This window comes from Pecten maximus, chromosome 3 (genome assembly GCF_902652985.1).
Source record: "Pecten maximus chromosome 3, xPecMax1.1, whole genome shotgun sequence".
NCBI classification, from domain to species: domain Eukaryota; kingdom Metazoa; phylum Mollusca; class Bivalvia; order Pectinida; family Pectinidae; genus Pecten; species Pecten maximus.
Genome location: NC_047017.1, coordinates 10,300,574 through 10,322,149, shown reverse-complemented (window position 1 = coordinate 10,322,149; position 21,576 = coordinate 10,300,574). Strand labels below are relative to the sequence as shown.

Sequence of the window (21,576 nt, the reverse complement as noted above, 5' to 3'; positions counted from 1 at the left end):
CCAGAATGCGGAGTTTGAACTACATGCTAACCAGTCCCAGTTGGACCAGATGAACAACCGTGGTCTACAGCTGCTTGAGGAACTGAAGAATGTGCCAAACTTCAATGTGGCTGTACTAGAACAGGACATGGACCAGATCAACCATACCTGGGAGACTGCAAATTCTGTATGTATAATAAATCATATTCTGTATGTATAGTAAATCAAATTCTGTATGTATAGTAAATCAAATTCTGTATGTATAGTGAATCAAATTCTGTATGTATAGTAAATCATATTCTGTATGTAGTAAATCATATTCTGTATGTATAGTAAATCATATTCTGTTTGTATAGTAAATCATATTCTGTATGTATAGTAAATTATATTCTGTATGTATAGTAAATCATATTCTGTATGTATAGTAAATTATATTCTGTATGTAGTAAATCATATTCTGTATGTATATAATACATATTCAATGGCTGTTTTATTGTTAAAGTTGTAATTTGTGTAGGATTTTTTCTTTCAAATATTGCTGATGAAAAAATCAATATTCTTAAGACATTTGAATATTGGGGAAACTGGATAAAGAGTGGTATTGGTGTGTACATCTATGGGGGAGGGGCTGTGTTAAATCTCTCTACGGTTGGGGTGTACATCTTTGTGGGCGGGGCTGTGTTAAATCTCTCTACGGTTGGTGTGTACATCTTTGTGGGCGGGGCTGTGTTAAATCTCTCTACGGTTGGGGTGTACATCTTTGTGGGCGGGGCTGTGTTAAATCTCTCTACGGTTGGGGTGTACATCTTTGTGGGCGGGGCTGTGTTAAATCTCTCTACGGTTGGGGTGTACATCTTTGTGGGCGGGGCTGTGTTAAAACTCTCTACAGTTGGTGTGTACATCTTTGTGGGCGGGGCTGTGTTAAATCTCTCTACGGTTGGGGTGTACATCTTTGTGGGCGGGGCTGTGTTAAATCTCTCTACGGTTGGTGTGTACATCTTTGTGGGCGGGGCTGTGTTAAATCTCTCTACGGTTGGGGTGTACATCTTTGTGGGCGGGGCTGTGTTAAATCTCTCTACGGTTGGGGTGTACATCTTTGTGGGCGGGGCTGTGTTAAAACTCTCTACAGTTGGTGTGTACATCTTTGTGGGCGGGGCTGTGTTAAATCTCTCTACGGTTGGGGTGTACATCTTTGTGGGCGGGGCTGTGTTAAAACTCTCTACAGTTGGTGTGTACATCTTTGTGGGCGGGGCTGTGTTAAATCTCTCTACAGTTGGTGTGTACATCTTTGTGGGCGGGGCTGTGTTAAATCTCTCTACAGTTGGTGTGTACATCTATGGGGGCGGGGCTGTGTTAAATCTCTCTACGGTTGGTGTGTACATCTTTGGGGGAGGGGCTGTGTTAAATCTCTCTACGGTTGGTGTGTACATCTTTGGGGGAGGGGCTGTGTTAAATCTCTCTACGGTTGGTAACCCAAACAATAATCCAGCTCCACCTTTGTACAGGATGTTGAGAATCACAAGGAGAACCTGGAGGCACAGCTGGTGTGCTGGGAACAGGTACAGACCGGCAAAGAAGAGGTCGAGTCCTGGGTCAACACCATGGTTACCAAACTCGACGACAGTCTCAAACATTTTGATGATGCTGTCAGCGTGGAATCTTGTCTAATGAAATACAAGGTAATGTATATTTGGATTAGATATACCATCGTCTATTGAAGCACAATTGAATTGAATTTGAAATGCACTAGTATGAAATTGTTTACCAGAATATGAAAACAATTGAGAAAAAGAATAGTTTGGTCACCAAATAAAACAATACCAGTCTAAATTCTGGTTTTGAAATAAGTGAGGACTCCATGACAAAAGTATCATAGGTAAAATTATTCTAATAACATCTTTTGTTGTATAAATTCTTTGGATTTTGTAATTCAAATCTAAAAAATAACATGGAATTTGCTTGCATTTTAGGAGGAGGCTCCATATTTCCAAGAAGTTTTTGCAGAGCTCCAGCAGAAGGTTCAGGACCTGACTGAGCTAAACAAAGACCATGAGATCCCAGAGCTGGTCGCCCAACAAGAGGCCATCGAGGACCAGATAGAGAAGGCCACAAATATGGCTAACAAGCTGGAGAGTATCATGACCAACTTCTCTGATGAGCGAGGCACTCTCGAGAAAGAGGTGGAAAAGGAGGTCAAATTTGTAAACAAAATCAAAGACAAGCTCGCCAAATGTGACGATGTTTCTGGAACTGATGAAGATCTTGTTAAGAGGCTGCAAACATGCAGGGTAAGCCTTTAGTAGGAAGTTATGATATCATGAGTGACTTCAGTACTACATGTAATCGAGGGGAGTGTAAAAACCATAAATTGCTGGATATGAGGAAATTAACACTACCATGCTGCCAGAGTTGGCTTTTGTGTTTTGGCCTTACCCCTGGGGATTTTACATTTTGTTATAAGAAGGAATTTAACGAGAATATCAATATGCATTTGTTCAACTTGAAGAGATGACGACTCCTGGCAGATGTCTTGGGAACTTAGTGCTTAGCATAAAAAAAGATATTGGTATGTGTCAGGCTTCAAGGATAAGTCCTAATATCTTGCCCCAAATCTGTAGAATTATGTACAAAATTACTTCAAATGAGAATATTTTGTCTGATTGCTTCGATATCCATGTAAACGATTCAGGTCAACTGGGCCTCTTGTAATGGGATTCATTAATGAATATTGAATATCTTTCAAAAGGTAGGATTTTGTGAAATTTATATTCAAATTGAAATTGTTCCTCAAGAAACCTTTGTAAATTTTACTTTGAAGGAATTACAAGCTGAAATGGACAGCCACAGGAAAACCATCAAAGCTCTACAGGATAAATCAAACGCCCTCCAGGCCAAATATCCTTCAGCAGAAACAAGCAATCTCGCCAAAGATGCAGTCGTGCTCACCAAAAAGTTTGAAGCTTCTCGTAATCGTGCTGACAAGATTGAGGACACACTGGAGAGCTCACTGGAACAACACTGCCAGGACGCCCAGTTACAGCAGCAACGCTGGCTCACCGCAGCCAAGGAGAAGGTCACTTGGTGTGGGGACATTGCTGGGGACCGTTACAGTGTGGAGGCCAAACTTGGAACTATTAAAGTAAGATTTTGTTTTGATTTATTTATCTAAAATAATAAGTTTTTAAGTGATTCATAGGATTTTCTGAAACAATTGTTCATTGAAGAAGGGACACAAAACATCTAGTTTCTACTTCCATCAAGTTGATAAGAGAAAGTTATTATATGTGACCGCATATAACTTTCATAACCTCGCATGCCCTTTGATTTTTAAAGTGTTGGTAATGTTGGGTCATATAAACAAAAGTGGTTGTATTTACCAGGAAAATGTTGGGTCATATAAACAAAAATGGTTGTATTTACCAGGAACTCATGTTAAATGCCAAAGAAGGAGAGAAGAAAAAGGCTCTGGCAGCCTCTAAGATTGATATGGTCAAGACTGTCCTTCCCAAGGAGAAACAAGCAGAGCTGGATAGACAGAAGAAAGCAGCAGAGAAAGACTGGGACGACTTGGTCAAACAAATGGACAGCACACAGTATGTGGTTACAGATTGTAAAAGAATTTTGACACAAAAAAATGTCAATTTGTAAATTTATAGATAGTAAATGATTTAATTGTAATATTTAAAGATTGTGTACGTTAGTCAATGCCAAGTATTTATATATGAAAGGATTGTGATTATTAAAAACAGATTTTGACCACCACATTTGCCTTCCTTGCAGACATAAGCTGGAGAGTTCCATTGACCAATGGCTGCAGTATGATAATAAGTATGAAGGCCTCTCCCAGTGGCTGAAGGCCACAGAGGCGAAGGTTCGTAACGAGGCTAGCCTTAAACCGGACTTACAAAACAAGATGGACCAGTTGGATCTCTTTAATGTAAGTTTGAAACTCCCTGAAAAATGTGTAATGATATATGTCATTTATATGTAATATTAATATGATTGTTAATACAGAAATATGATTTTAATGATACATCAATTGTGTTTCTATAACAGGAAATGGAACAGGAGGTCCTGTCTCATCGTCCGCAGTTTGAAGCGTTAAAGGATTCCGCCCAGGATATCTCGCGCTCGACCGGAGATGGACGTACAGCATCATATGCTGGACAGCTCTACTCCAGATACCAGTCTCTGTCCTCTTCTGTCAAGGTAACTAAGTACGGCTTGACAGCTAATAGGATTGTCATTATGGAGGGTTGAAGCATTATATTTACACCTGTAGTATAACTGATAGGCCTGTCATTATGAAGGGTTGAAGCATTATATTTACACCCCTATGTTATGTGATTATTTATTTCGCAGAAATTTTTTCTGGTTCTTTTTGTGCTGACAGATATTGAATAGGGAACTATTACTACAGAACAACACTGTTACTTTGAGGTCAAACTTATATTGTTACACTCTCTAGTTAATTTGTCAATATCATTAAAGTTTGGTTTGAATTTCCTCTACAGGAACAAGTTGAGAAGTGTGAGGAGAATGTAGACGACCATAATAGCTACCTACAGCGACACAAAGCTTGTGTGGACTGGCTAAAGTCTGCCAAGGAAAACATGGAGGATTGCTCGAATCTGGCCGACGATCCTCAGTCTCTACAGGCCAAGATTGAAACTGTGGAGGTAGAGCAATGAAAAATTAGCTTTTGTTAGGAGAATTAATAATTAATGGACAGATAATTTGTTAATTAATGTATAGAATAGGAGGATTCTTCAATAGAATTTGTACGATGCTTTCTGAGGAAACTACAGAAATGAAAATCAGAGCTAATAGATAAGTACACATCATGCAGGACTTTCCAGATTTTAAAACAAATTTTTGTAAGTTTTCACCACTACCTACATACAGCTCAATTATGTCCAGTTAGGGATTATCTCTTAATGTAGGTGGGTCTATATAAATGGAAGCCACCAATATTCAATATATGCATGGTTCCAGAGGCCAAGAACTGACAAAGTTTGACTGCACTGTCTGTATGAGAATTATCTGGTTTGAAATTCCTTACTACCATTACTATTATATGCATGAGCGTTATACTTGTATCTGTTAATCTGATAAGCTTGATATGTACCGCTTCTCTCTGGAATTGTATCATGCGTTACTTGTTCTATTTCTAGGGTTCCTGTTGATATTAATTTCAGCTGCACAATCTTTGACTTGTATGCTCTGATAATATCAGCTTTTAGCGATAACTTGAATGTCCATAGTAATGTTGAGATGTATGGAATGAAAACAATATGGCATGTGGTCGATATGTTGTTTGCAGGAGCTGTTAGAAAACAAAGAACAAGGACTTGGAAAATTTAACTCGGCTTTAGAGTCTGGAGAAAAACTCTACCCTAACACTTCAAACGATGGCCGCGAGGGAATTCGCCGTGAGCTGCGGTCACTCCGCGAGATGTGGGAATCCTTCAACGATGGTCTCATTGATACTCAACGTCAACTGGAGAGTAGCCGCATGCAATGGTCAACATTTGATGACAACTACGACCAGCTGTCCAGATGGGTGTCAGACATGGAGGGTCAAATCGAGGATGACCAGGCCCTGTGTAACTCTCTACAGGAGAAGAAAGCCATGCTGCAGCATTACCGGGTATATTAAAGACTTGTTTGACGTGCTAACAACACCAACAGCAGTTACTGGAGCTTTTTCTTTTTGGATTGGTTTGGTTTTCAAACTTTTGAATGAAAAAAAAGCTTTTCTTTTTTAACTGACTAACTTTGTGTTTGTTTGCATGTCAAACCAAGGCTTGGATATCATCATGTAATGCTGTCATGGTTTCATACAGTTGTCATAGAAACACTGCTGCCATGAGGATACTGTCTTTATAGTCTGTGATTGGTTGTTATTTTTGTGTGTTTTTGACCAATGATGATTATAAACACAGTATCCCTGGTATACATGTATCAGTATGTAGATTGATAACACATTTTGTAGACATCATGTTAAAAGCTTTGACTATCATAACTTAGTGAAATAGCTGGTTGCAGTTTTTTGATGAACATTGCAGTAAAAACATAAAATGCTATACAGTGTATACTGAAGGGCTGTGGATATCATATCTAATACATAATTATGCCTAGCTGACTTTATGGGTTTAAGTAGTGCACGGCTGGTCAATGCATGATCTAATGTAATTTAAAACGAAAGTAATGAAAACTAACCCTGAAACTGTGTAGCTTGATTAGCTTACCTGACATAAAATGCCTGTATATGTATATGGTACAGAGTCCATCGGCTGGCCATCAACTGATTTTTTGTAGAAACCATCTTCCAAAGTGATGTAAATGTTATATTTTTACACAATAGTAGAGTAATGTGGTCAAAGGTCAAAGGTCACCCTTTTTAAATAAAAGCATCTATGAAGGTAAAAGGTCAGTTTCGAAATTGTAGAGGAAATAATTAAAGGACTAACTGTGGTGTACCCACTATATTTTTCCGTAAATTTTATTATTTGTTTCATTTCTAGTATTTCACATATCGGGTAACAGGAAATAGATTGTCTAAACAATATACAGACAGGTAAAATAAAATCTTTTTATATACATTTTAGTAGTTTGTAGCTTGGAAGTAATTTTGTTTGACCTTTTGAACCCTCCTCATAGACCCGTTGCCAAGACATCATGTCACATCAGACGATGATCGACAGCATTAGTGACAAGGGGACAGCACTCTCATCAACACAGGCCAAGAGCAAGCTGAACCAACTCCACAATCGCTATCGCACTCTATGTGGTAGTGCTCAGGTACAAAGGAAAATCTAATTAAAAGGATTACGTAATGTTTTTTGTTTAGAGGAATAATCTTCAGTCACAAAGCTGTATTCTGTCCAGTAATGAGGTTATCAATATTGTCTGCCATTTATACACTTGAACTTAAATAGATATGAAATTTTCAAACATCAAATACAATTTAATTATGGAAGTAAGTTATTATTGACAATCTCATTGTGAATGCAAACAAACAAAAAAAAAAAAAAAACAGACATTATTTTGCATGTATCTGTCTACTTTAGTATAAATTTCTTACTTTTACTTAATGTACATTGTAGGCCCAGGTGAAGACTGCAGAGGGCTTTGTTGACCAACACCAGCTTTACCAGGACAGCTACCAGCAGTGTCGTGACACTATGGCCATGATTAAAGACAAACTGGCCGTGTGCTCAGAGACCACTGGTGACCGGCAGGCCCTACAGAACAGACTGGACAGAGTGCAGGTCAGTATAACAATGCTTAACATGTGGTCAAGTGTGAGACATTCAAAATTTATTTTGATAAATACATGGTAGATTCTTTAAAAGTGTCTGAAATCTTCAAATTTATCACCTTTATATATGTCTTCCATTGACAAAATTGGTGTCTCCTCGTTTCTATGTTAACTGTGAGAAACTTGTCAATCAAACTTATAAATAATTGTATTACATAATCATGTTAACATTTGATTACAAAGAAATGTAAACAAATAAAAAAAAATTGTATTGATTGTTGAAAGATGAAGAAATATGAATTTTTTGTCACAGGATCTGATGACCTCTCTCCGTGATGGTGAGAAAAAGGTCAAGGCCACACACATGCAGGGTGAAAAGTCGATGCCCCAGACAGGAAAACCGGGTCAGGCAACGATTCAGGCGGAGCTAGAGGCTTTAACCAGCGACTGGGAAGGTGTGGTGTCCCGTCTGGGTGACACTCAGCAGAGCCTAACTCACGCCCTCCAGGCCATGCAGAGTTACTGATAGCTCGTGTGAGTCCCTCAACAGGTGGCTCCGCGATGTCGAGGTTCAGATCAAGGACCACGACCTCAAGCCATCACTCAAGGAGAAACACGCTCAGGTGGAAAAGTTCAAGGTAAGTTTAAATATAGAAACCAAGCTTTACAGTATTTAAAATTTCAGCACTTTTTGCAATTAACTATTTAAGAATATTTAATTTTACTTTTTTTGTCGGTAATAAAGAAAGTATAATGCGAAGCTCATGAATTTATTCTATTCGTCTTTGATATAACCTAAAATGTTTTCTATTCTAGACATTGCAAGCAGATGTACAGTCAAAGCAGCCGCAGTTTGATGAACTATCCAACATGGCGTCCCAAGTACAAGGGTCAGACACACGTCTGGTCAACTTCAGTACTCAGCTTGGGACAAGATACCAAAACGCAAAGACCAACATCAGGGTATGTTCACCTTGACCTTCGTTCTGTTGACCTTGACTTTTACTCTGTTGATCTTTTTCTTTGCTCTGAGCTTTCAGTGTTACTCTGACAAGTAAACATACTGAGATTATTGAAATATTGACTACATGGAATTAGAGGTAAAAGCAAGTGAAAAGAAATCTGTCTTTATATCACTTAAACGTTGTGTTATATAGGATATGATCGGCCGACAGCAGGAACATGCCCGGGAACACGAAGCGTACCAAGAGAACTTCGCTGAGTGCTCCGAGTGGGTCGACACGCTACATAAGCGTCTGCAAGTTTGTGCAGACCTGGCTGGTGATAAACATGATGTGGAGGACAGACTGGCCAAACTACAGGTATGGAAATAGTTTTATCATACTCTACGACTTTTTATGGAGAGGTCGTAAATTTCTATGTAGTAGATTTAACTGAAAAAGTGACGCATCACCATTCTTTGAATCAGTTGAAAGTGACATCCTTTTGGTCTTGAAGAAAATTGTCAATTTTTTTCCATTGCATTATGGTAATAATAGTTAATAGCTTTGATATTTTGGTCAATATAAAAAAAGACCACTTAGATATGGTTGGAATAGTGGGCTGCCTAAAAAGAAATTATATTTGGAGATAGGAGAAACTATTACTGGTATAATTTCAACCTATAAATGATATCTGTGAAGATCTAAGAGGTTTCAGAATTAAAATGAGAAAAAAGCCATTAAAGTCTGGTATATTTATGATGTTAGAATTTAAGATTGAATCAGTTTGAATTACCATTATGCTAATGAGTTTACTTGTCCTCTGTAGGAACTCATGGTAGAGAAGGAACAGGGAGCAGCCAAGATCCACTACACTGTAGAATGTGGTGAGAAGCTGTACCCAAGTACTGCCTCAGAGGGAAGGGACGTAATTCGCCAGGAGTTACGAGGACTCCGCGACCAATGGGAACAGGTCTGTGACACGCTCTCCGATACACAGCGTAAACTGGACACCTGTCTTCTACAGTGGTCCTCGTATGACGAGAACTTTGAACAGTTCCAGAAATGGTTACTGGATACGGAGATACAGTTGAGGGAGGATACTGACCTACGAGCCACACTGCCAGACAAAAGGGCACAGCTTCAGAACCACAGGGTACGTATAAAATATCGTACAGCTACAGAACTACAGGGTACGTATAAAATATCGTACAGCTACAGAACTACAGGGTATATAACCTTATAAAATATCCTACCTTCTCTAAAATAATCTTTTGTGCAGTATCATTCATTATATCTTAAACTGTGCAAAAGCACCCCGAGTTTGTTTAATCTAGAGTACTTTCTGCTGTGAGGGTTTCTATATGTCCTTTGAATTTTTATCTGACTTTGATAATGTTAAAAGAATAGTCTGTTCCTGCATTGATAATCAATATCAGATGAAAGATGTTCTATGATAGAAAACTTATCTTACAACTTTTACTTAACAGGTGCTTCACCAAGATATCATGTCGCGCCAACACGTGATGGATAATCTGTCGGAGAAGGCCACGAAGCTCTCTCATTCGTCTCCGGTGACGAAGGTGGGCAAGTTTGTGGATGAGCTGCACAGCAAGTATGGCAAGCTATGTGGGGAGTCGAAGGAGCACCTTGAGGAGCTGGAGGGAGGGGTTAAGGACCACCAGATGTACCAGGATACTTACCAGGACTGTCAGGACTGGCTCAACTCCTCCCGGGAGAAAGTCGAGGCCTGCTCAGACACCTCCGGTGACAAAATGTCTATCCAGCATAAACTGGACAGGCTCAAGGTATGTGAGGATGTTTAAATATTCTAGTACAGAGACTGTCTCTTCTGTGAAGAGAAAATAAGATAATTTATTCCTGTCTTACTGGTAATGTTTTCTTTAATGCTACATTTTATACCCTGATATGTATTTCTTATACATTTCCTTTTGATGCCATTTTATTGTTGGATGGGAGATATAGTTTTACCTGTGCATCTCTGTCCTGTCCCATCCTTACCACATCTATGACATATCTTGAGAACCCTTCAACAAATGTGTTTCATGTTGACACCATAACACCAAGTTCCTTTCCATAGTAATAGGAGCATGACTGTTTGACAGAGACTTCATTTTGAATGTATAATTTATTTGTTATTTCTGATCCTTCCAGGAGTTTTCTGAGAAAGTTGAAGATGGTGACCACAAACTTAAAGCTACCAAAGAGCTCTGTGAGAAATCAGCTCGAAAGACTAGCCAGCCCGGTCGTGAGGTCCTACGACGCGAGATGGACCATCTCCAGGGAGACTGGGAGGATTACCTAGCCTTGATGTCACAGGCCGAGGAAGATCTCGGCAATGCTCTCGTACAGTGGGGCGACTTTGAGGGCAAATTTGGTGCATGTAATGCTTGGCTCAAGGACATTGAACTACAAGTCAAAAATTACGAACTCAAGTCGACACTGAAAGAGAAACAAGCCCAGGTGGAGAAGTTCAAGGTAGGTGGTCTTAGATATTTGATGATGATTTAAAGAGTTGATTATCTGAAAAATAATATGAACTGAAAAGTTTTCATTACAATCATAAGTTGAGTGCATACAATTATTTGTTGTCTGGAGTATTTCCTATTTAACTCCTAAAGCTTCATTAAAACTTATGTTCTTTGCTGCCGCGACTCACTATAAACACCTGTTACAGAGACAACGTGAGGAAATCCTCACCCACCAACCTGAGATTGACCGCTTTACTGACGACGCTCAGAATCTGATGCATACCAGTGCAGATGCAAGACTAAGTACACAAGTATCTCAACTGACCAATCGATACAGAGGCCTTCTCTCGCTCGTCAAGGTAAGCTATCGAAACTGACCAATTGATATCTAGGTCTTCTCTCGCTCGTCAAGGTAAGCTATCAAAACTGACCAATTGATATCTAGGTCTTCTCTAACTGGATCTTCTTATTGGTCAAGATAAGCTTATGCCACTGGCTATAAGACACCATAACCTCCTCTTGTTGATGAGTGGAAACTTTCGGTAATGATTTAAGAGGACTTTTTCTTGTCCATCTGTTAGAAGCTTGGAACCAGATATTTCCTCCTTTCTTGTGTCCATAGCTGTCTGTAATAATCAATGCTGATAGCACTTGTTTGTGTGGACTATATATAGCTCTAAACTTTGACCTTTACAGGACCTCATCACAAAGTGGGAGAAGTATGTACAGGATCACCAAGGTTACGACAATCGTCACCAGGAGTACAAAACATGGCTGGCACAGGCAACAGAGAAGCTAGACGCCTGTCAACGTCCAGCTGCTGACCAGGACTCGATGGAGGAGAGACGAGTTATGATCCAGGTAGGTAACTCGCTGACCACTTGTAGCCTCACTGACCACTCAGGGCGTCTCTTATTTTGGTGCGCTCATATATTTATCTTATAATTGAATTAAAACTGATTACCAATATAACTTATCCTAAAAACAGTATGTAGAAACTGCGATTGGCACAATGATAATTTTACCGAAAAAACCTCATTGTGAAAAAGTACTAGAATAAGACTACTGCTAAAATATGTACATTTACTGTAAGCTAATTTAAGAATGTGATAATAACTTTTAGATGTGTTAGTTCCTCTACCAATGACACATATGTTTAAGTTTCAAAATTACTCCTGATTTCCAGATGTTACTAGCAGAGAAGGATCATGGCCTCCAGAGACTGAACTCTACCATTGAATCTGGCGAGCGTCTTTATCCTGACACAGCTTCCACAGGAAGGGAGAAAGTCCGCCAGGAATTACGCCTCGCCAAAGAAGAATGGGATAGACTATTTAACAATCTCAACGACGCCCAGCGCCGTGTTGAGTCCTACATGATGCAATGGACATCATATGCTGATGGCCAGGACCAACTCCTCCGCTGGATGTTGGATACTGAGACAGCATTGACGTCTGATGTGGACCTCAAAAATACATTACAGGAAAAGCGCACCAAACTTCAGACTGTTCGTGTAAGTGTAGAATTATGGAGGTACATACCAAACTTCAGACTGTTTGAGTAAGTGTAGAATTACGGAAGGTGGAAATTACAACTTTCTCTTGTTGAAAACGTACTGTTTTGTAATTACAGGCCCTGCTACAGGACGTTTTATCTCACCAACGCCTTGTCGACTCCGTGGTAGAGAAGGCACAGGGAGTCCTCCAGAGTACATCCAATCCGGAGGTCAAGACTTTTATCACCGATATCAACTCACGATACGAAAATCTCACCACCAGCTCAAAGGTATGATTTTCTGTCCATGATCTGTGAGCTCTTTTAAAATGGTTGAAATTCAAAATTGATTTGTGTCATTTATGTATCAATTTTGTCATGTTTTTAATGATAGGTTTTGCAGAAAATATTTGTTGTGTATTAAACTCTAGATTTTATATGGTTATATAATATCTGCTGTTCTACTTTAACCGGTAACAGATATCTCAGTGCTTCCCACTCTGTATTACTGGGGCGCTATCTTGTCCATGTGTTTACCATGTTACCTTTCCTGTTGCTAGGCTATAATCCAACAGTCGGAGCAGAACGTGGTGGACCACCAGCAGTACCAGGACTCGATACAGGCCGCTGTGGACTGGCTCACCCTGATGAAGGATCGAGTCAGCATGTGTTCAGACACGTCCGGCGACAGACACACCCTCAACAATAAACTTGACAGAGTCCAGGTATGTTATCTCACAAAGAGGAGTATATTATCTTATTAAAGTAGTTACATCAATAACAGTGAGGGACCCTCTATATAAGGTTAAAGTTGTAGAGGGCAGAGATATGTTTAATTATATAACTCCTTTCGTCCTTATTTCACAAACATCCAGCAATACTAAATGCCTTGATTGGTTGACAAATTTCGCTGTTGACAGTATATAAGACACAACATCTAATACTCACTTTCTATCTCCAGGAACTGCTGGCTTCAATCCCAGAAGGCACTGCTAAGATCGGTGTGTGTGAGGAGTTAGCGGCTACTACCATGGAAACCACTGCCCTGAAGGGCCGCCAGGGAGTACAACAGGAAATGGACATGTTGAAAATGGACTGGGACAACTATACATCCCAGATTAAGGGTCTCCACGACGGGCTTGAGCGTGCCGTTCAGCAGTGGGGCAAATACGAGGAACATTACGACCGAATCTCACACTGGGTCAAGGACATGGAAAAGAAAGTTAAAGATTGTCCGCTCAAGTCATCGTGTGATGATAAACAACTCCAACTTCAAAAGTTCCAGGTGAGTTAATACCTGAGGTGTGATAGACGAAGGGTTATAGTTTAAGGTTGAGGGTTTATAGTTCAAGGTCGAGGGGTTATAGTTCACTGTGATAACATAGAAGTGATTTGATATTAATAGATGTGTGATAATGTTCTTAAAGGTTGTTTTAAAGTAAGTATCTAATCATCTATCATATCTGTCAGTTACCTTTACTGAACTAAGATGACAAGGTTGACCTTAATTGGCTTCAATAGTGTTAGCCTGGTCTTAAGGACCCAGGGGAGCTTGTACAAAACTATTCTCACCATTCATCTGTTGATCAACACTCTCTCTTAATTCACATATTAACAGAATTTCACCATTTCCTATTTGAAATATCCATCATTTTACTATTTCTATTAGAACTATTAAAACATGTTGTCATGATGCACACTCTTAGTATATATACTGATTAATGAACTTTGACCTTTGTAACTATGAACATGTGTATGACCTCACTATACTCTAAACTGTATAACATGAAATATTGATTTGTGGATACTTACTTTCATGCTTTCAAACTATTTGGATAACTTCATTTGGACCTTAGATATAAACACAAGTATGTGTAGGATTGTATTTATTTTCTTGGAATTTTCAACGACGAAAGCTGAAAGTTAATACACAACTAACATTCCGTGTTATACTGTATCACTCTGTCTTCTATAAGGTCACTGATCGTTAATTCATCTAACATCATTGTTAACGTGTTCTGGAGTGGAGACTGTCCGGGATATTTCTCTATATTATCTATTCCCCATGAATGTGTAATAACTTTCCAGGAAAAGGCCACGGAAATCTCCGAGTTCCACCTGGAGATGGACCAGTTTGTTTCTCTGGAATGTGTAAGACTCTATAGCTTAAACTGAATCTTGGTGTTGGATTTATTTACAGTTTGTTATTGTTGTATAGATTTATTTCAGTTTTTGTTTCGTTCCAGCCACACATTTATCATATGACATGTATTCATTACTCGTCCGCTTACTCATCGTTTCTCGGAACATTCCTCATTACTCATCCGCTTGCTCATTGCTTAACAGAATATTCCTACCGTATCATATCATCAGCCTTCTTGTAGCATGCTTTTTCTTTTCATTTCTGCTTTTTGTCATCCATTATTTTGAGAAATACCCTTTTTGATACATTGTTCTTTAGACCTAGATCATATGTTTGTATTGGAAGCTGAGTATTATTGATATTAATCCCAGAAGATCTTTAGAACTGAAACAAAATGGAAGCTAAAGAGTTCGAAGGAAGGAAGGAAAAGTTTTTTTTTTTTTTTAATGAAAATTGAAGAATTTGCTAAGAGAGTCCTGAATATTAAGTGATGTGTCAGGAAACACCAGTAACTCACGATAATTTGATAATGAATGAAGTCATCACAACCGTCACTCATTTGACATCATGCTGGTTATAGACCTGGACTGTATGTGCATGGTAAATCAGTAGGAAGGGTGACTATTCAAGGCTGCATCGTGTTGTAGACGTCACACTGAGCATGGAGTTTGAACTTTGATTAGAAATAAGTAGGTTGTCTAAATCATAATTTGTAGGAATGTGTAGGTATAGAAATTAATATCCTAGAGATAGGTATACTGTGATTTATCAGGTTTAATTTTGAAAGGAAAACAAATGTCAGCAAATTTTCCTTTTCAAAATTAGAAGACATTCGTTGTTAGACCATGATAAATGGTCGCTGATACTTCTGTACAAGGAGCCTGTATATATAGTGTAGATAGTGTTGTATCACCACCGTTAGTTATAAAACAATTCCAAAGTTAAGATACCAGATGTTTAAGTATCATTTTATACCCTATTACATGAAATAGAGAGAAGTACATTTGATCCCCGGTTAATTGTCTGTCTGTTTGTCCGTCTCGCGCCTTTTTTTTCACTTGAGATATAATTGTAAACCATCCTTATAACATGATTCCTGTATATTATAGAATCAGTATATAGCTACAAAGTCTCCTCAGTGTTAGCCATCAGATGTTACATGGCACTGTACTTCTGTAACACTCGACACAGCGCTTCATTTCACCGTTATTATCTCTAAATTAAACACTCGACGCAGCGCTTCATTTCACCGTTATTATCTGCCTTCAATGTAAGGGTGCAAAAGACCAGAGATAGACATTAATCCAGAGTAAGATAGAGAGATGAGATTTAGATGATAACTAATATTTCTGTTGTGACTACAGTTTCTATAGGTATATGTAGTGATAGAGAATCTGATGTAGTCATTAGGCCTGACCAAAGTTAGTACATTATGACCAGATATGGTCTGTGGGTGTGACAGAAGTTAGTATATTATGACCAGATATGGTCTGTGGGTGTGACAGAAGTAAGTACATTATAACCAGTTATGGTCTGTGGGTGTGACAGAAGTTAGTATATTATAACCAGTTATGGTCTGTGGGTGTGACAGAAGTTAGTACATTATAACCAGTTATGGTCTGTGGGTGTGACAGAAGTAAGTACATTATGACCAGTTATGGTCTGTGGGTGTGACAGAAGTTAGTATATTATAACCAGATATGGTCTGTGGGTGTGACAGAAGTTAGTACATTATAACCAGTTATGGTCTGTGGGTGTGACAGAAGTTAGTACATTATAACCAGTTATGGTCTGTGGGTGTGACAGAAGTTAGTACATTATAACCAGTTATGGTCTGTGGGTGTGACAGAAGTTAGTACATTATAACCAGATATGGTCTGTGGGTGTGACAGAAGTTAGTACATTATAACCAGTTATGGTCTGTGGGTGTGACAGAAGTTAGTACATTATAACCAGTTATGGTCTGTGGGTGTGACAGAAGTTAGTACATTATAACCAGATATGGTCTGTGGGTGTGACAGAAGTTAGTACATTATAACCAGATATGGTCTGTGGGTGTGACAGAAGTTAGTACATTATAACCAGATATGGTCTGTGGGTGTGACAGAAGTAAGTACATTATGACCAGTTATGGTCTGTGGGTGTGACAGAAGTTAGTACATTATGACCAGATATGGTCTGTGGGTGTGACAGAAGTTAGTACATTATAACCAGATATGGTCTGTGGGTGTGACAGAAGTTAGTATATTATGACCAGATATGGTCTGTGGGTGTGACAGAAGTTAGTATATTATAACCAGTTATGGTCTGTGGGTGTGACAGAAGTTAGTATATTATGACCAGATATGGTCTGTGGGTGTGACAGAAGTTAGTACATTATAACCAGATATGGTCTGTGGGTGTGACAGAAGTTAGTACATTATGACCAGATATGGTCTGTGGGTGTGACAGAAGTTAGTACATTATAACCAGTTATGGTCTGTGGGTGTGACAGAAGTTAGTATATTATGACCAGATATGGTCTGTGGGTGTGACAGAAGTTTATACATTATAACCAGATATGGTCTGTGGGTGTGACAGAAGTTAGTATATTATGACCAGATATGATCTGTGGGTGTGACAACTTAGTAAATGAATAGTTTTCAATAAAATGTCTCTTTTGTATATGTTGTGAAGATTATCTCAATCTGGGAAAGAGAAAATTATATATTGTAATAGGAACAGAATTTAACCATCAATTTTCCTAATTATCAGCCAAGCTGCCACATTTTCTGGCATACATTTGATGATAATTCACAAGTATTTGCCTTGGAGATTACTTTAAGGAGTTGAGATCTGAGCATGAGGAGACGAGCACTACAATAGTCAACTTAATTGACTAAAGTTTGCATGTACTAAGTTAAACAAACCACAAATTCTGTAAACATGAGACTTGAAATAAATGTTCTCAAAGGACATTCTCTGTCATTGTCATTTCCTTTGTGTAAATTTAGATATTTGCTTGAAAAAAAAACCCCAAACAAAACTCTCTGATTGAATTTTAGATTTCATGACTTACAACACATCAGAAATATTTCTTCAAATTTTCTTTCTGATAAGAAATCTGAGAATATGTAGATGAAAGTAGGGATGATTTGTTGAAAGGGCTGCATCATGCCACTTCCTGCCACTCTTCTGATTACTGAGGGACTATTTTACAGGCTCTGATGACAGAAGTGAGGGCTCACCAACGAGAAATGGATCACTTTTCTGACGAAGCACAGACGCTACAGCAGCTGACGGGAGAGGCCCGCGTGGGGACGTCAGTCTCTCAGCTCATGTCGCGCTACCAGACTCTCCAACAAAACGTCAAGGTATGTATCTTAGATTTTGGTGTAGACATATTTTGGAAAGACAGTATCTGTTATATAAGAAATAGGTCAGAGCTTACCGAAACGATAATCTCATGTTACAAGTCTGGATGAATCTTGTGTCTTTCTTCAGATGCTCAGCAGTAATGGAGTTGGGATAAAATGTTGACTTAAAATGTTTTGCGATATTTAGTTTATCTCATTGGTGTTGTATTATTTTGTTGTGTTTTAGGTGTATGTAGATGAACCTGTTGACTGAGACTCACTGAAATTAATATCTCCCTCCTTATCACAGCAGTAATAAAGTAAAAAAAAAATAATAGCCAGAACTTGCATTTAGACTATAAGGTATGTTGAATTCATCATAAAAATGGTAAAATATCTAAGATTTTGAACTTTTTCCGAACAGGACCAACTTAAGAAATGTGAACAGAACGTGACGGATCATAAACATTATAAGGATCGCCATGCTGACTGTACACAGTGGCTGAACAAGGCCAAGAACAAGTTCACAACAAGTGCCGAAACAACTGGCTCCAGGAATGAACTCGAAGACAGACTCGAGAAAATCCAGGTGTGTTCAGAAATAATACTGAGTATCAATATCCTCATTGAACTTAATGTAAGAGTTTTACCTGTAGTTAATGTACAAAGTCAGGCAGTGTTTCCTTGTTTCATAAGGGTCATACAAATCTCTTTCATATGGAACGGTAGTTTAATTTTCTTTTCCACATTGAATAGTATTCTCAGACAGTTTTCCAGAACGGATCATTCTATGGCCTCATTGTGAAAATTGATAGAATGTTTAAGGATTTCTAGGCTTTGTTAAATGAAGCTAGTCTAAGAGTTCTTATTGCAGAAGGAACTGATTTTTTTAGATATTAATTGTGAATGGTTGATATGGTAACTGGAATTTAGATACTAATTGTGTATGGTCGGTATGGTTACTGAAATTTAGATATTAATTGTGTATGGTTGGTATGGTTACTGGAATTTAGATATAAATTGTGTATGGTCGGTATGGTTACTGGAATTTAGATATTAATTGTGTTTGATCGATTATAGGAATTGGCAACAGAGCGTGATGCGGGTTTCACCAAGTTGAACCAGGTTGTAGAAGCAGGAGAGAAGCTGTATCCCAATACAGCTCCAGACGGCCGTGAAGTTGTACGACAAGAACTGCGACAGGTCAAACTCACCTGGGAAAGTCTGTTCGATGACCTCTCAGCTGCGCAGCGCAAAATGGAGGTGGCACTTGTCCAGTGGACATCATTTGATGACAGCTTTGGACAAGTTGAGCACTGGCTTCGAGAGATGGAATCACAGCTCGAGGGATCAGTGCCGCTCCGATCTACGCTGGAGGAGAAGAAAAGTCAGTTACAGAATTACAAGGTATGTATACATCTTATTTCTCTAGGTGGAATGAACTGATAATAGGTTGGTGTGGAGTGGAATTTCTCCTGTACATCATTCGAGTAAAGAAAAGTTTTAAGATTTTGGTTTTAACTAAATGGCTTTAAGTGACCTGATTGTGTTGTTCGTTGTAGGTCCTACACCAGGATGTACTTTCGTACCAACGTGTGATGGACAGTGTCAATGACAAGGCTCAGAGCCTCGTCCAGAGCAGCAGTGACCCACAACTCACCAAGTTTGTCACACAGGCACGGACACGCTACCAGAAAATCAGTTCCTCCTCAAAGGTAGGGGTCGTTGATTCCAAAGTCAGGTCAATCAGGTGTAAATCAACATAAAAGACATAGCAGTATTATAACAACAGACATAGCAGTATTATAACAACAGACATAGCAGTATTATAACAACAGACATAGTATTATAACAATAGACATAGCAGTATTCAAACAATAAACATGGAAGTATGATAACAATAGACATAGAAGTATTATAACAATAGACATAGCAGTATTATAACAATAGACATAGCAGTATTCCAACAATAGACATAGCAGGATAATAACAATAGACATAGCAGTATTATAACAATAGACATAGCAGTATTATAACAATAGACATAGCAGTATTCCAACAATAGACATGGAAGTATTATAACAATAGACATAGCAGTATAACAATAGACATAGCAGTATTATAACAATAGACATAGCAGGGTTATAACAATAGACATAGCAGGATTACAGTAGACATAGCAGTATTATAACAATAGACATAGCAGTATTATAACAATAGACATAGCAGTATTATAACAATAGACATAGCAGGATTATAGCAATAGACATAGTATTATAACAATAGACATAGCAGTATTATAACAATAGACATAGCAGTATTATAACAATAGACATAGCAGGATTATAACAATAGACATAGCAGTATTATAACAATAGACATAGCAGTACAGTATTAATTGTAATCAGGTTAAGTTGTAAATGTGTAATTAACTATGTCATAGAGCATTCAAATTTGAGTTTGTTATAAAAAAAACCTTTGAATTATTAAGTACCAGTCTGCCTAAGAATCATTGAATTATTTTAATATAAAATGATGTTTGATTTACACAGGAACATGTTCAGCAATACGAGGTATTTGTTGCTGACCATCAACAGTATAATGACGCTTATAACAACTGTATAGAATGGCTGAATGGTATCCGTGAGAAACTCTCCATGTGTGCTGATGTGTCGGGCGATCGTCACACCATACAGAACCGACTCGACAAGATCCAGGTGAGACTCAAAAATCATTTCTTTATTACTATTAACAATATATTATATGTCTGACTTTCAAGTGTTTGTCTTATTTAATCACAGATTGAGAGTGTAGATAAAATATTGTATTAATGATAGGATAGTGATGATTGAGATAAAAAGATCGAGATGAATTATTGTATAGCAGTATGCCATTATATTATTGATCATAGAGGTGAAATATCATATTTAATGATATATTGAGGATGTAGGTGAAATATCATATTTAATTATAGATTAAGGATGTAGGTGAAATATTGTTGTTTTTTGTTGTTGTTTTTTTTAAGTTTTCGTACAGTGCAAAGTACATAGTATAAAATTGTATTAAAAAAAAAGAGAATTGTATTTAATATAGATTTAAGATATAGGTATAATATCATATTTGATTATAAGGATAAACCAGATTTATTCCCGTACTGGTATAGTTACAGATCCCCTACAGTTATATACGTAAACCTTTCTACAAATAAAATACTATATTTATCTGTGTAATTTAAGTTTTATGTCATAATTTTTTTTTGTGAAATTATATGGCTAAACATCGGTCTTGTGTGTTTAACTTTTGTTTATTTTCTATATACCCAAAGCAATGGAAGTCTGTCATGTCTTGTATTTTATCCGTGTGCTGTTTTTCAATGAAATGTCTCTTTGTGTATGTGTTAAAATGAAATGATACATATTGCAGGGTTATTATACTGGCCTGATAAAAAGTGTAAGATTTCTTATTCTCTACGATTTGTAATGGACAGAGGTTCTCCTGCATGATTGTTTTCTAACAACTAATGTTCTGTTTGGAAAATATCAAATATTGAAAAATACCAAAAACAATAATGAATAATCATAATAGTAAAATGTCGGTATGCAGATTAAAAAGCAATACTGATATTTTTTTTTATCTATTTATTTATTCAATTGTTTAATGAAATATATACTTTATTAAAAAGGATTAGTTAAAACTGTTAGATTGTGTGTTTTGCCGACACTAACCTATTGTTGTTGTTCCCCTATAACAATCTCCAGCGTCGTTGTGTAAGTGTTCAGTACCTTTTTTTTATTTTGATAAATTAGGCTTGATTTTTTCTTCGTAAAATCTACAGAATCCCATAGAAATTCTGCCTGTCTTTCTCTCTCTGGTTTAGAGTCTGTATATTAGAGGAAAGCTTGACAATATAGGTGTGTTTTGTTTTAAG

At 37.8% G+C, this 21,576-nt stretch overlaps 1 protein-coding gene across 1 annotated transcript in view; it reads left to right on the top strand.

The window, feature by feature from the left end:
• The window catches only part of LOC117323158 (nesprin-1-like), a 180,777-nt gene that overhangs the window by 21,100 nt on the left and 138,101 nt on the right, over positions 1 to 21,576 (top strand). Inside the window, 32 exon segments of the mRNA XM_033878197.1 lie at positions 5 to 166; positions 1,485 to 1,658; positions 1,950 to 2,267; positions 2,798 to 3,118; positions 3,403 to 3,572; positions 3,760 to 3,916; positions 4,036 to 4,188; positions 4,494 to 4,658; positions 5,303 to 5,629; positions 6,643 to 6,783; positions 7,089 to 7,253; positions 7,557 to 7,766; positions 7,768 to 7,881; positions 8,060 to 8,206; positions 8,401 to 8,565; positions 9,014 to 9,340; positions 9,675 to 9,992; positions 10,360 to 10,683; positions 10,883 to 11,035; positions 11,373 to 11,537; positions 11,863 to 12,189; positions 12,309 to 12,461; positions 12,731 to 12,895; positions 13,132 to 13,455; positions 14,259 to 14,321; positions 17,514 to 17,666; positions 18,073 to 18,237; positions 18,729 to 19,055; positions 19,211 to 19,363; positions 20,201 to 20,365; positions 21,072 to 21,098; positions 21,407 to 21,415. Coding sequence (XP_033734088.1) covers positions 5 to 166; positions 1,485 to 1,658; positions 1,950 to 2,267; positions 2,798 to 3,118; positions 3,403 to 3,572; positions 3,760 to 3,916; positions 4,036 to 4,188; positions 4,494 to 4,658; positions 5,303 to 5,629; positions 6,643 to 6,783; positions 7,089 to 7,253; positions 7,557 to 7,766; positions 7,768 to 7,881; positions 8,060 to 8,206; positions 8,401 to 8,565; positions 9,014 to 9,340; positions 9,675 to 9,992; positions 10,360 to 10,683; positions 10,883 to 11,035; positions 11,373 to 11,537; positions 11,863 to 12,189; positions 12,309 to 12,461; positions 12,731 to 12,895; positions 13,132 to 13,455; positions 14,259 to 14,321; positions 17,514 to 17,666; positions 18,073 to 18,237; positions 18,729 to 19,055; positions 19,211 to 19,363; positions 20,201 to 20,365; positions 21,072 to 21,098; positions 21,407 to 21,415 — 6,207 coding nt within the window.